We start from the raw sequence: 14,442 nt of genomic DNA on the forward strand, positions 1-14,442 counted from the left end.
CTTCAGCATTGTGTGTGCTTATGCAATAAAATGATTTGTCCAACAGTTCAATGTATAAATTTAATTCATGTACATTGTTGCTGTATTTAGTAAAAATATTTGCTTTTTTCACGAAAGGTTAGTTCAATCAGTCTTCGTGTCAGTTTCAGATTTCCATTCATGATTTCTCTCCTTATTTGGCAGTCACTACAAAAATCCAATTTTTTGTCGTTCAGTGTGGGTTGACATTATATCAAAGAAATAAATTTCTCGATATTAATATTTTCCATTTTGAGAAACAGTTGTTTTGTGCAGTAATCTGCCACTCGAAAACAATGAATGCGCGTTGCAGCGTGCGACACTATCTCAGCCAGTGCAGAGCAGTTGGTAATTTTATGCTCTCCTACAGATTTTTTTGTTGACTGATCTTTCAATCAAGCACGCACCCACGTCTGCACGGTATCTCTGTCATAGTGAAAATTGTTCATGCATGCCTAGCCTTATACTTGGGTAAATACGGTAAATGTAGGTTTTCATGGTATGTGTCTTGTTTTATTTGATATTTTGTCTAAGAACTTGTAACTTAATACTTCTTTCATAACGGAGCCAAAAAGTAGATTCAGTACCAGCTAGCAAAAGATTTTTTTTTTCCTTCAAAATTATGTTGAAACAGAATGGATGACTGTGACACCATTATGAGTTGAAATCAAAGTACTGCCAGTAGACACATTAAAGGTTGGAAAATGCTGTAACTAGTTTTCCAGATTGCAGGTCATCATCTGGACGGAAAGAGGGCTAGGTTTGGGAACATCGTAAAGAAGGGCAGCTGTGTCCAGCCAGTCTGTCCCATAATATTATAGTTTGTAATGCGACAGTGTGACAAGGGACTGAAACAATGTATTTTGCTACCTTTTCAGAATGCACCACCACCACCGTGTATACCTATTTATTACAGATTTCTGTAAAATGTACAAGGGTCACTCCAAAAGAAATGCACAACATTTTTTGAAAACTTCAACTTTTGGTCTGTGTCTTTAGTATTTACAGAGGACGTAGAAACATTCTTCCTGCATGTATTCAAATTTAATTCAACCTGTTTCCACAAATCACACTGTTGTAGCACTGCATGAAGATGGCTGCTGCACTTGATGTTGGTCTGAAGCAATGTGTTGTTAAAAAGTTCCTGTGTTGTTAGAACAAGACAATGACAGTGATGTAAGGCAGTGAAAAAATGATGTGTGTCAATGTACTTTAAAAATGTCGAAGGTATAGAAGATAAATTGGATGTTCTAAAAAGCATTATGCATTTCTTTTGGAGTGACCCCCATATAAAACATTATGTAGAAATATTTGAATTTGATTTTTTACTTTGGATGATCTACCTGCCAGCAGAGGAATTATGTTTCTTTATCCATTATCTAGCAGTAGAGAGAAGGCAAAGCTCTTCTGATGCAATACGGCTGGTTATAACTGTGTAGTATTAACTGAAAGTTGTCCCAGCATTTCAGTTTGATGTATAATTTTCGTTTTAAGGCAGTCAGCTTCCTCTGTTGATAAGGATCTGTTGCAGAGTATGTGGTTGTTTTTTCAGAAATTGGTGTGGTCATGAAATCTAGCTCCATCGTTAAGTATGACTTCATGGGTAGCTGGAGGTCAACCATTTCAGAAAAGATTCGTGTCGGATTCACGACCACCAACCCAAAGGGGTTCCTGCTGGGTTTCTTCTCCAACATCACTGGTGAATACCTCACAATCATGGTTTCCAACAGTGGTAAGTGAGATATCATATTTATATTGATTATCATTGGGTGTTTGCCTGTCAATACCTAGCAGAAACTGTAAGTTTAATTTGTACAGTCATATTTCTGTGTTTTGTTCATGTTAAATCTTTGAATGTCTAATATGTTGATAATTATTATGGTGAGGCTATCAGTTAATAATAATTATGCTGGCTGACAAAAAAAAAAAAAGAAGCACCCAGAAGACATGGTCAGTTGTAAATGTAACTTCATACACTTACACACCATTGTCGGGCTTGTGAATGATTAGATACTACATAAATTGAAGTGGGAGGGGGAAGGGAAGGGAAGGAACTGACAAAATAAGCTGCATTGAGACATGGAGAGGAATCTGCAGCAACAAGTGAAATTGTGTGACAGACAGGGACTCGAACCCGGGATCTCCTGCTTACTAGGTAGTTGTGCCACCCGCTGTGCCACCTGGACACAACATTTATTGCAAATGTGCGGACTACCTCTGCAGTCTCCCCGTCCGTGTCCTCCGTGCTCACTAATTTTAGAGTCCTGCCAAAGGTCAAATGTAAATGTACATCCACACTGAAGGTTGTCGATTGACTCCCCATCAAGGTGAATCAATTATATGAATGTGTAATGTCTGTTGTTTCGGCCATGTCCGGAAGAACATATGATTAAAATCTCTGTAACTAGTAGAATGGCAATCAGAGTGCATTAGTGTTGTTCGTGTTTAATATTGTGTCTTTGTCTGGTAGGGCGGGTAAGGAACACAAACAGTATCAGATGTTGTGTGCTCACAGTCCAGGACATAAAGATGTTGAGTATTCGTGTGAGACAGCATTATCAGCATGTGACCCTTTGGAAAGAACCTCATTGTGGGTCTTCAATTGGCCAGCTGATCAAATTGTGCAATATTGAAATTTGTGAGATGTTTGGATGTGACAGTTTGTCATCGGACTACGTCAGAATGTAGGGGCAGGCATACTCATTAACGAGGGTACACTCGACAGAGTCTGACCACCACAGTGGAAGATTGACATATTGTGCATTGGGTGCATCATAAGCTCTTCACGACTGCACCTGCCATCTGAGAACAGGTAATGGACTACCTACAACACACCATTGATCGAAGAATAGTAGCACCAGACGTAGGGAATTACCGTCCCATGCGTAGGCTGCTGGTAACACCACAACACAAACTGCTGTGTTTGGAGTGTTGCCATGACTGGAAAGCACAGACTGCTGACGAATATGCCACATTGTGTTCAGCAGCAAATTGCACTCCTTCATTACTCCGGACCGCCACTGTCAGCGATTATGGTAGCAATGTGGGGAGAGGTCCCATTCTTCCAATGTTTTGGAGAGGCACCGGAATATTGCTGCTGGTGTCGTGAGGAGCCATGTATATGACTTTAAGTCACAGCTGGTAGCAATTGAAGGAACTGTGACTGCTCAGTGGTACGTCACAGACTTCCTGTAACTTCGTGTTACCTCTCCAGAGTGTATACGATCCGGGACAACCAGGAGATCCAGGAAAAACCCGGAAATTTTTTCATTGCTTAAGTTTCAAATTAAATTTTTGTAATTTTGACTGGTAAGAACTGATACTCTAACAAAGGATATTACCGCATCCTGCTACTGCATAATAATACTGCAGCATTAAAACATGAACGAGAGAAAAAATGAAAATAAAACTTAAATTGCAAAGGAAATGCACCATATAAAATAGCAGTGCACGAACAAGCGTCTGTCAACAGCAAAATATGAAGACTGTGCAATGCTTCATAACGACAAATTGCCTCCAATGAGCATGACATCACAACAGTTTACATTAAGATTCATTTAAGCAGTTACAAGCGGGCTCATGCACATGCACAGTTGAGTCGCATATGACTAATACCTTCTCTTGCTTCTGGCTACTGAAGTGAGGCTGTTGGCTGTGTAAGCAGCAGTAGCAGCAACCAGCCACATGAGGTACTTGGAAAAAATTCACTGGCATGCCCAAGCTGCCAGGTTCACTCGTGTATCTGAACCGGGTGGCAATTTTTTTTGTCTTCTTTGGGGGGGGGCTGAGAACTGCAGGCCACATGATTACTTGGTCATGAGCCCCAGTTTGACAGCCACTGGTCTAGAAAATTCACTGTAATTGGATTTTTAATAATCTCTAAAGATATTGTGTACACACACACACACACACACACACACACACACACACACACACACACAAATAGGGCAACAAGTTTGTATGTTCTTGCTGAATATGGCTGCTCAGGTTCTTTGTTTTTTGGTTTTGCTGATGTTCACGTTGGTGTTCTGAAACTTATTATATTGGTAAATTTTCATTTTACAGGTCACTTGCGTGTCGTATTTGATTTTGGCTTTGAGAGACAAGAGATCATTTTCTTGGAGAAGCATTTTGGACTCGGTCAGTATCACGACGTTCACTTATCAAGAAAAAATTCAGGTGCGACAATGATCCTACAGGTATGGAACTCTTCACATCAGTTTTTACATTATGTTATGTTGCATGAATAATAGTGGTAATCTTGCAGTGCACAAAATTCACCAAGATGCCTTGCAAATTCTTGCAGATTATAAAATTCTTCAGTAAATTCTTAATGATGTAAAATAAGGTAAAATGACATTATGATATGAATTTCATGATAAATGCAGTGGCTTTGTAGTTTTAAACTTTTTTCTGCCCAAATTTAAATAGAACCTACAATAGCTTATTCTTATCACTTACAGTTTAACAGTGTATTTCTTTTGTAATCTAGGTTGACAATGACGAGCCACGAGAATATAATTTCAACATTAAAGCCTCAGCAGATGCGCAGTTCAATAACATCCAGTACTTGTACATAGGGCGAAATGAGTCCATGACTGAGGGCTTTGTTGGCTGCATATCACGTGTGGAGTTTGACGACATTTACCCTCTCAAACTGCTTTTCCAGGAGAATGCCCCACCCAATGTCAGGTCTCTTGGAAGTGAGTATTATTATTATTATTATTATTATTATTATTATTATTATTATTATTATTCCCCCAGGAATAAACTAGAAACTTCTGCTGTGAAAAATATTTATTGTAACAATTTTATTTGTACAGAGCAGACAGCTAGCACCATTTCACATAAGTAGCATATCTGATGATTAGAAGAAATATCAATAAGTAAATATGGAGGACGTAGAAGCTTATAACAGAACTGAACGTAACATGAAATCGTGGTAAGAGGCAATAAATACAGCAGCTCAGGCTGTTCTGCGTTCCCACCTGCGGGCCAATTTGAGATGCAGTGACGAAACTGCTCATGTGCAGACAGTCAAGAAAGCTATGGAAAACTCATTAAATCATCCTCTCTCTTTTTTTTAAAATACCCTCAGCAAAATGCTGACAAATTTAACACAGTGTCTTCATTCAACCAATTCACTAACAGGATACAAAACCATTTCCTTACATATGACAATGCTTAGTCAGTAGAGAACTCCACATGTATCCTAATACTTAGTGGTGTACTAAACATCATTCTCCAACATGTAAATAAAGAGGGTCGCGATTCTGTGAAATATTTGTCTGTGTAATCTCTCTTTTTGGTAGGATTTAAGTAGTTTTCTGTGTAGAGAATAGAAATTTTGTTTTTGGGAAATTTGTTAACACTAACCGCAAGGAAATTTAACCTTGGACGAATAGAATAATGAAGATTGAGTTTCTTTGTAACTAGCTTGTGTATTTATCTTGAATGAGGCACTCCTGATTGCAGTGATCTTGTTGTTGATATAATGGTGGTGTTAAAACAAAGTTTAACATGTTACCTACACATTGTTAACTTTGAAGCTTTCAAAAATATTTATTCTGGTAATATGCTGAGTTAGTATTGGGAGTGGTGCTTGTGATTTTTCCAACTACTACATTTTAAATGACGACTTATCTATTGCAAGTGCTGGTCACTCTATGATGATGTGATTTCTGATTTTTGCACTCATTTGTATTTTTTTATATGCAGTATAATGTGATATTTGCAAGACTTACATATTTGTGGTATATTTAAATTTGTGTATATAGAGGTGGTAGTTGTGTGCTGTAGTGTGAATATGTGAAACTTTGAAAGACATATTAGAAATAAAATTGTACTTCTTCCCATAGGTTGTAGAGCATTGTAAAATGACACCCAATAACAGCACTTTTATAACATTCACTTTAGAAATATTTGATTGCTACACAGGTGTTTGAAGTGTATCTTGGCTAAAGTTGTCTGTCAGTTCTGAGCTTGGGGCAAACGATTCTTGAAAGCATTAAACACAACAGTATGTTGTGAACAAAACCTGTACACAAACTGACCATAGTTTACTTCTTTTGTATTACCAACAGGTCCACTGAATGAGGACTTCTGTGGTGTTGAACCAGTGACTCATCCACCTGACATTATAGAAACTCGTCCACCACCTATGGTCGACAGTGACGTATTAGATAGGATTTATCGCCATACGGATTCTGCCATACTTGGAGGTGAGTGTCTGGGTTTCAGTGCTACAGAGCTTTTATGTTGACTGCAATGATTACATGTGAGGGTCTGAAATAGGCACAACACCATTTTTGTAATGTGAGTGGGATGTGTGCTAATACAACAGAGCATCTGGGGAAATGTAATAACAATTGTTGTCAACTATGCTAGTTCCTTAGATACAGTTTGTGTTTATAATTTTATTTCAGATAGGATTGTGATGCTATGGCATGAATATCACACAATACTTCCCATGGCATGCTGTCATAATATTGTCAAAAACCTTTCTGGCTTTGTAGACAAATTGTAGTGTTCTGTTACTCAGTATAACCGTCATCTCAGTATTGATTGCAAAAAGTAGAATTCATATACTGACAAAATAACTGAAAACCATTTCACATTATTAGAATTTTCAAGTTTTGCTGAAATAAAATGTAACCCCCCCCCCCCCCCCCCAAAGATACAACTAGTTTTTACCACACTGACAAAAGTTAGAATTCATTTTCCAGTCGCTATAGTGCAGTCGCATTATTGGCGATAGTGGCAGACAGCCGCAAGTGTGTAAAAACGAAGAAAAAAAAGAGAAAAAACTAGAATTTTGCCTGCTAGATGGGAGAGGAGAGGTGCAGGGAAACGAGCCCCACCTCCCATTAGCAGGGTGGCAGCCTACAGCAGGACTGATTAGTTGTTACAGGGATCATCAATCTCTTCTGGTGTTGTAAGGGTGGTAATCGAAATACATGATAGACCAGGATTAGTCACTTGACTTTTTTAAAAATAAGAAAAGAAAACAATGAGCAACGCATGATAAAAGACATTTGGAGACGGTTATGCGCAATTGCTTGTTGAGATTAGCAGTGTATTGTTAACGACATAGTTTAGGTCCGACCTGTTGTGGTATTCGATGAAACCACAGTTCAAAACATTTGCCTTGTTAAAAGTTTCTGCATTTTTTGAGCTTTGGCTAACAAACAAACAAACGTACGCATTTCTTTGTTGCAAAATGCTAGGTGCCACGGCTGAGAACTAAAACGTTGCATTATATGGCGTGTATCTTAAATAGACCATTCAACCGTCCACAGTTGGCATGGTGCCAGATGACTGTGCTTGGCATGGCACCAGATGACTGTGCATTGATACCTTGTTGCGTTTTTACACTTTATTTTTCTGCAAACAGGTTCTTATGCACATTATCTTCACAAATTGGGTTTCGTCAAATGATGTACAATACCAGTAACTGAAAATTGGTTACTTTTTCGATATTTATATCCAGACAAAAGAACTATTACACACTTTCTCAGATAAAACAGTTCATATGCATAGAATTCGCTGTGAAATAGTGTCTACTAAATAATATTGCATTTTGAAGCTGAATCTGCATCTATTTCGTGTTTATCACAAAATGTGTTTTTTTTGGTCCCTAGCCACGAGTTCAAATTAAAGTCTACAAGATGCTTCGTCTGTCACAGTTCAGTCATTGGTCACTTATTGTTGTCAACAGTCCATCTTGCATTTCTGACATACATTACAGTGGGTGCTTCCGACACTGCCTCCGCATTGCACGTTAACGGCATTTGTGAACTGATCCATTGTGTTTCTGTGTCACCTATAACCGAGTGGTAGCTGGTAGCCACTGTGGCAACATTGTAGCAGCAAGTGACAGACATCAGGGACCAAATAATTTTAATTGGAGTATAGTTTCAAATTTTTTGCTGATGTACTGCTTCTTGCAGGAAAATACATGAACTAAATGGGATTTGTTGGAATATTATTTTGTGTAAGAGAACAGCTTTACTTGCTGTGAGTGAAAGAAGCAGCATTTACTTTTTCATTCCTACTTTGGCACCTCTGAAACCATTCACATTTCCTGAGGTGATGGTTAGATTGGCAACTAAAAACACAGCTGAATTTAATTGCACATTCCACTCTATATCGTGTCATATATATTTATAATTCGTTGTGCACTGTTTAACTTGCTACCACTAATGTTGTTAGACAAATGCAGTTGGTCAACATCTTGTAAACATCTCTCACTGCCAACCACTATACTGTATTTTGCAGCCGGCCGCTGTGGCCGATCGTTTCTAGGTGCTTCTGTCTGGAACCGTGTGACCGCTACGGTCACAGGTTCGAATCCTGCCTCGGGCATGGATGTGTGTGATGTCCTTAGGTTAGTTAAGTTTAAGTAGTGCTAAGTTCTAGGGGACTGATGACCTCAGATGTTAAGTCCCATAGTGCTCAGAGCTATTTGAACCAATTTTTCTTAAAATATAAATTTCCCCCCCCCCCCCCCCTCCCCCAATATGGTATGGCAAGTTTATGACCTGTAGCAGTAAATATAATACTTGTATATACTCCGTTCATCATAAGAATAAACCTGATATAAACAGACACAAACGTGATGATTGGTTTGCGGCTGTAGCTCTCGTATTGGCGGTGTTCTGTTCTTGGAAGTAGGTCCAACTTCTATGTACTGATTCCTTATTACTATGTCATTGTAAACGAAACTTTAAGACATTCTAATGTATAAACAGCGATCAAAGTTTTTCTTAATCATACTTTAGCTACGTAATTTTTATTTCAAAAATCGTGTACAGTCACAATCTCTGTAAGCAGTACTCGTGCTCTGATGGTACCACAAAAATGGATGACACTGCTTCCTGCATCTAGTGAAGCTTGAACGCAGAACACCATTAATGGCTAGAAACAAGTTGTTGTTAATGTTTTTCACAACACTGCTGAAAAAAATCATCTTTGACATTTTTCAAGAAACATTATGTAATAAATATTAGGAATGATATTTCGGACATATTTGTGGCGTGTGTTGCAGATTGATAATTGGGTGGGCAGAGGTTAGTTACCCGTTATGACATATTTCAATATGTCTGCTTGTGTCTGTATGTGTGGATGGATATGTGCGTGTGTGCGAGTGTATACCTGTCCTTTTTTCCCCCTAAGGTAAGTCTTTCCGCTCCCGGGATTGGAATGACTCCTTACCCTCTCCTTTAAAACCCACTTCCTTTCGTCTTCCCCTCTCCTTCCCTCTTTCCTGATGAGGCAACAGTTTGTTGCGAAAGCTTGAATTTTGTGTGTATGTTTGTGTTTGTTTGTGTTTGTTTGTGTTTGTTTGTGTGTCTATCGACCTGCCAGCGCTTTTGTTCGGTAAGTCACCCCATCTTTGTTTTTATATATAATTTTTCCCACGTGGAATGTTTCCTTCCATAATATAGAATACATAGTGTAATGTTTATATGAGGTTTATTCTTATATATAATATATGCCGATATCTCTTATTGGTTCTGAATGTTTGCTAAAGTTTTACCAGACTGTTCATTTAGTGAACTTCAGTTAAAATAATTATACTTTTTTTTCTTTTAAGGTGTCCTTGCAATAATTTTCTTGGCCTTGGTGCTGATGGCTGTTCTGATTGGCCGATACCTGGCCAGACATAAGGGTGAATATTTGACACAAGAGGACAAGGGAGCAGACGATGCGCTCGACCCGGATCAGGCTGTTGTTCAGTCGGCGACAGGCCACCAAGTAGAGAAGAGGAAGGAGTGGTTTATTTGAAGTGAAACAGGTTCCACGTAGTGACAGTGGCAGACTCGGAAGTTTGTCATTATGTTGTGTCAAATGCGACCCGTGCTCTTAGTTGTGTGGGAGTAGTAGGTGCACACTATTAATGTTCACAAGAAGAAATCTCACAAAGAAATCACACCAAAACTTTTGAGTGAAAAGGGAGTTATATCGAATTCAGTCAGCGTCGGTGAAAGATATCTGCTTTATCGCAAGCTTTATTTCAGAGACAAAGTGCAAAGTTTTGTATGGAGAATTCTGTACTGGGCTGCAGTGTAGAGGTAGAGTTATTTGCAACTGGCTGGTGTTTCCTCAGGTATACATTTTATAACAAAAGAGTACTTTTTTTGGGAATTGAAACTTTTGCTACTACATATCAGTTAAAGTTTCCATACCAAAAGTAAAAAGAGAAGGTAATTTGTTCAAACAACCTTGTCATTATGGACCTTATAGACTGACAGTACCTAATTGAGTAATAAGAAATTGTGGTCATTTGCTAAAACAGTCTGTAGGTAGAAGATTCTTTTTACTTTGTTTCTACAGATTTAGTAAATGACAAAGCAGTTAGAATGCTGCTGTTAAATTTTGCTGAGTAAAATGCAGTGTTTTGTAGTAACTTGTATAGTTTGGTTGTGGCAGCTGCCTCCATTTTATGTACTTTACAACCTATCCTTTTCCCCCCTAAATTAAAGATTTTTACATATCCAGATTTTAATAAACTTTTGTGAAAAAACTCCAATTTGATTAAAAAAAGATAACCTTTTCATCCACTGCCACTAAAAACTAACCTGTTGCTCAGAACTGTAATTTGTAGCCACAACAGAGCTGAAATTTGTGACCTGAGTGTGCTGTGTGAGCATGCCTTCGTATCTCTGTGACTAAAGTCACTGTTAGAGATTTATACTGTAAAATTTTTATTACACTTTGTGTGGTTGTGTATTAATGATTGCACTTAATTTTTTCAGTATTTCCCCGAGCAATAAGCAGATATTATTACCACAGTCTAACGCATGCAGTCATAACATTCACGGCTGTGAAAGTTGTTACTGTCTGGTAGCTGAAACAAGACTAGCTCCCCCAGTGGCAGGAAATCCCAGGATTGGATCAGAGTTTGTTGTTTGTTCTTTTTCTATTTAATTAATGAAGTGATTACTATATTTTTGCTTTCTGAGCATTACTTAATTATCAAGAGACGTGAATCATCATAAAATAAAGCAAAAACAGCTCAATCTGACAGATTCAGTGATATAATCTACAATTTGTTCATGAAGAAATACTCTCAAATGCTTGCATAATTGCAGCTTACTCAGTTGAAAGCAAGTGAGTGTAAACATATATTTCGTCCATGAGAAGCATATGTTTCTGTTGTTGTCCTTTCTTATTGTGATTGACACTTAACTCAACACAAAACAATTTTGTATATAGTCTAATGATTCACACATTCCCAATACATGAATATTTTCATAATTGTAATTACTTTTGCTTCAGAAGAAAATGTCTTGGAAGAATTTTTATGGCAGTACTACACTCCCTTTAGTAAAAAATTATTTTACAAATCAATATAAACGATACTATTCGCATTTGTCAAATATCGTGTTTGACATTGTAGCTTACTCTCCGCTTGGAGTGCTGCTGTCACAGTTTGTAGCAAAATTTAGCTGGAGTGTAATGACTGTATGTGTTGGACTGTGTTATTACTAAGACATTATAATATTTTATAGATTTAAAAGGTATTTTATTTAATATAAATGTTCTGAGAAAGTATTATCTGCCACCTCTTTTGTTTCTTATATTTAAATGTCTAATTAATCTACACAAGTAAGAGTAAGCCTGCTGATTTTGAGAAAGGTAGGCAAGCACTTTTTCAGAGTTTATTAGTGTCTGATGGTTGTTGTGGAACATGTACATGCAATTTTTACAATTCGTACATTGAAACAATTTTCTCTTCAGCCAGTTGTAACATTATTTTCAGTGGTTGATAATGTGGCACAAACCAAAAAAACAATAATAGTTTTGCGTCACGAGAGAAAGTCATGCAGATTATGTCATTCACCAAGTGTTTAAGAGGTCCTTCAGTAATGGTACGGGATTATTTGTCCAGAGTGCTTACTCAGATCTTTGGCTCAAAGAAAAATATTAACAGTATCACTTGTATGTGGTAATTATAGTGAAACAAATCTGTGATGCTGTTTGCAGAAAATGAGCTTAGGATGAAAACCACTGTTGTGACTGAAATTCTAGAAAATACGTTGTTAAAATAAGGGAAATTTCTTATTTTACTGTAATGGAACTAGTTTCTACCACTATTTCTGAATATGGCAAGTATGTGGTGATTTTTAGAAGAATCCAGTACTTCAGTTTTTTTTATTATAAGTGCAATCTGTAAGAAAGGAATCTCATTTAGTGTTGTGAAGTTACTTGTAGGCTGCAGCTCTGAATAATCTCAGATATATTTTTTATGTGGAAAAAGAACAGTGAAGACACTGTATTTGTTTAAAGTACACTCTGCTTTCAATGGTTTGTGTCACAGATTTAAATTAAATATTGCTTTGTTAGAACTTACAGTATTTTATTTAGAGAAAATGAATAAAAATAAGTTACTGGAAGGTAATTTTAGTCCTTCACAAATAGGGATAGGAAGCATTAATTCTGTGTGTAACAGAGCATTGCCTTGCTAATGTGACATGCATATTTTAAGACTTGTCATGGCCTTTGGAACTTGTGATAACGTTATGCAATTTATGATGCTGGAGTTGAAGAAATTTAAATATTTTATTTCTTAATTTTTATTTTGTCAAGTAGTTGTATATATTTGTTATTTTGGTGAATCACACTGCCGAAGCATCGGCAAATTATGGCAGCTATTAATTCAGTTATACATATGTTGTGTCTTATATTTTAGTAGTATACATGTGATTTATTTTCAGTTTATATTTTGTAATAAATATACATTTGAAATATTATTTATAGTTTTTTTTCATCTGACACCAATAAGCATTTCCTGTATTGAGAGACCAAAAATATATGATGATGTTTAGGTCCTACTTTATTGTAAAATCGTGCAGCTGTAGTTTAAAGAAAAATTAGCAGTGTCATCAGCTTTTATTTTATTTAAGACAGAATGATGTACATAGGCAAAATCGAAACATAATTCTGGGCTTGCATGTGTAGTGACAAATAATTGTACTACAATTGAGTTGAAAAACACTATTGTTCCATTAACAAGTTCTAATGGTATTAGTGACAAGAAGAGTTAGAGCAGTGAATCATGTGCAATGTATTTTGTATTTGAACACACAGAAAGGTTTGGCTCTTGTAAATTAAGAGGCAAACTCTTGAATGCACTTATCATTGACAAAAATTTAACTGTGTGCATGATGTGTGTGGGAACTGTACAGACTGAATATTCAAGTAAAATGAAAATGTAGCACTGAATCCAGTCGCACCAAGCTGGACTAAAAAAAAGAGATACACGGCAAATGTCAAATCAGAGAACAAAGATAATTTAATACTATGTCATAGTTTAGACAGAATGCGCTGACATTACACTGTTGTGGTGGATGATAACTGTGTTACGTAGTTTGAGCACCGTACTTGAGTTGGCTTGTGGTGCAGTTGTCTACAATAAAGTTTCATCTTTTAATAGCTGTAGCCTTAAATGGTGGAAAACTTGAGATCTTGCATGTGAAAAGGAAAACTCAGTAGCTTTTGAGTGCAGTGTTTTGTTGAGCTAATTGATTGATTAAATAGTGGTAACGCTACACAGTGGAATTAACATAAAATTGTTGGAAGTATTCTAAAAAACTTGATCCAGCTGCAAAAGAAAGTATACAAGACCCATGTACAACGTACTCTCGAGTATTTAGGATCGTCGTCATGTTGAGTTGAGAGTAGGTGGTCAAAGGTGTGCTGGTAGGTTAGTAACTGGCTTGTTCAGTTAGTGAAACAATGTTATAAATGTCATCAGGGTTCACAGAGAACGGCCAAAATTCTTGTAACAGAAATTCATGGGACCCTGTAACTTCATCTGAAAGTCTTTTGGGAGGGTCGTAGTAATGTGATAGTCTGTGACATATATGTCGTCTGTATGTGGGACAGGAAAGAGGGGGCAAAAAGTGGTATGAAGCACCCTTGCTGTTCACACTACAGAAGTTTGCTAAGTGCTACTGTAGATGCCTGTAGGTTGAGGGGGACCACGAGTGAAGAAACAGCTCACGAGAAGGGACTTGACACTTTGCGTGCGACAGTGCCGGCTGTTGAGTTGCCCATGAGAGAAAATATTATTCTAACTGGATGTGTTTAACAGAAAAATTTAAAGCAAGTAAAAAAAACTAAAATGTTATTGCTTGTGGATATGGCATTTCTGTTTATTAACAACTGACAAAATATTTAGTGTTTATACACACACACACACACACACACACACACACACACACACACACAGACTTCAAGTCACCAAATTTTGGTGTTGCTTGCAAAATTCTTACATATGTACACCACAGCACCACCACAACAAACGCGTGCAGTTGCAATAATAGTTCTTGATCAGTATGCAGTTTTTTAAATCAGTCACTTCTAATTACATTTCCAAAGGTGCAGTGTACTGTATATCTGAAAACTGAGTCTTAAATA

At 37.2% G+C, this 14,442-nt stretch overlaps 1 protein-coding gene across 2 annotated transcripts in view; it reads left to right on the forward strand.

Moving 5' to 3' along the window:
- Nucleotides 1-12,773, forward strand: part of LOC124719061 (neurexin-4) — a 166,944-nt gene extending 154,171 nt beyond the window's left edge. For both annotated transcript variants that reach the window (XM_047244732.1, XM_047244733.1), the window contains exons 21-25: nucleotides 1,571-1,750; nucleotides 4,084-4,217; nucleotides 4,511-4,721; nucleotides 6,102-6,239; nucleotides 9,614-12,773. In XM_047244732.1, coding sequence (XP_047100688.1) covers nucleotides 1,571-1,750; nucleotides 4,084-4,217; nucleotides 4,511-4,721; nucleotides 6,102-6,239; nucleotides 9,614-9,804 — 854 coding nt within the window. In that variant the 3' untranslated portion in view covers nucleotides 9,805-12,773. The remainder of the gene's footprint in view (nucleotides 1-1,570; nucleotides 1,751-4,083; nucleotides 4,218-4,510; nucleotides 4,722-6,101; nucleotides 6,240-9,613) is intronic.
- The last annotated feature ends 1,669 nt before the right edge of the window (nucleotides 12,774-14,442 follow it).

This window comes from Schistocerca piceifrons, chromosome 10 (assembly GCF_021461385.2).
Source record: "Schistocerca piceifrons isolate TAMUIC-IGC-003096 chromosome 10, iqSchPice1.1, whole genome shotgun sequence".
In the NCBI taxonomy this organism is placed as follows: Eukaryota; Metazoa; Arthropoda; class Insecta; order Orthoptera; family Acrididae; genus Schistocerca; species Schistocerca piceifrons.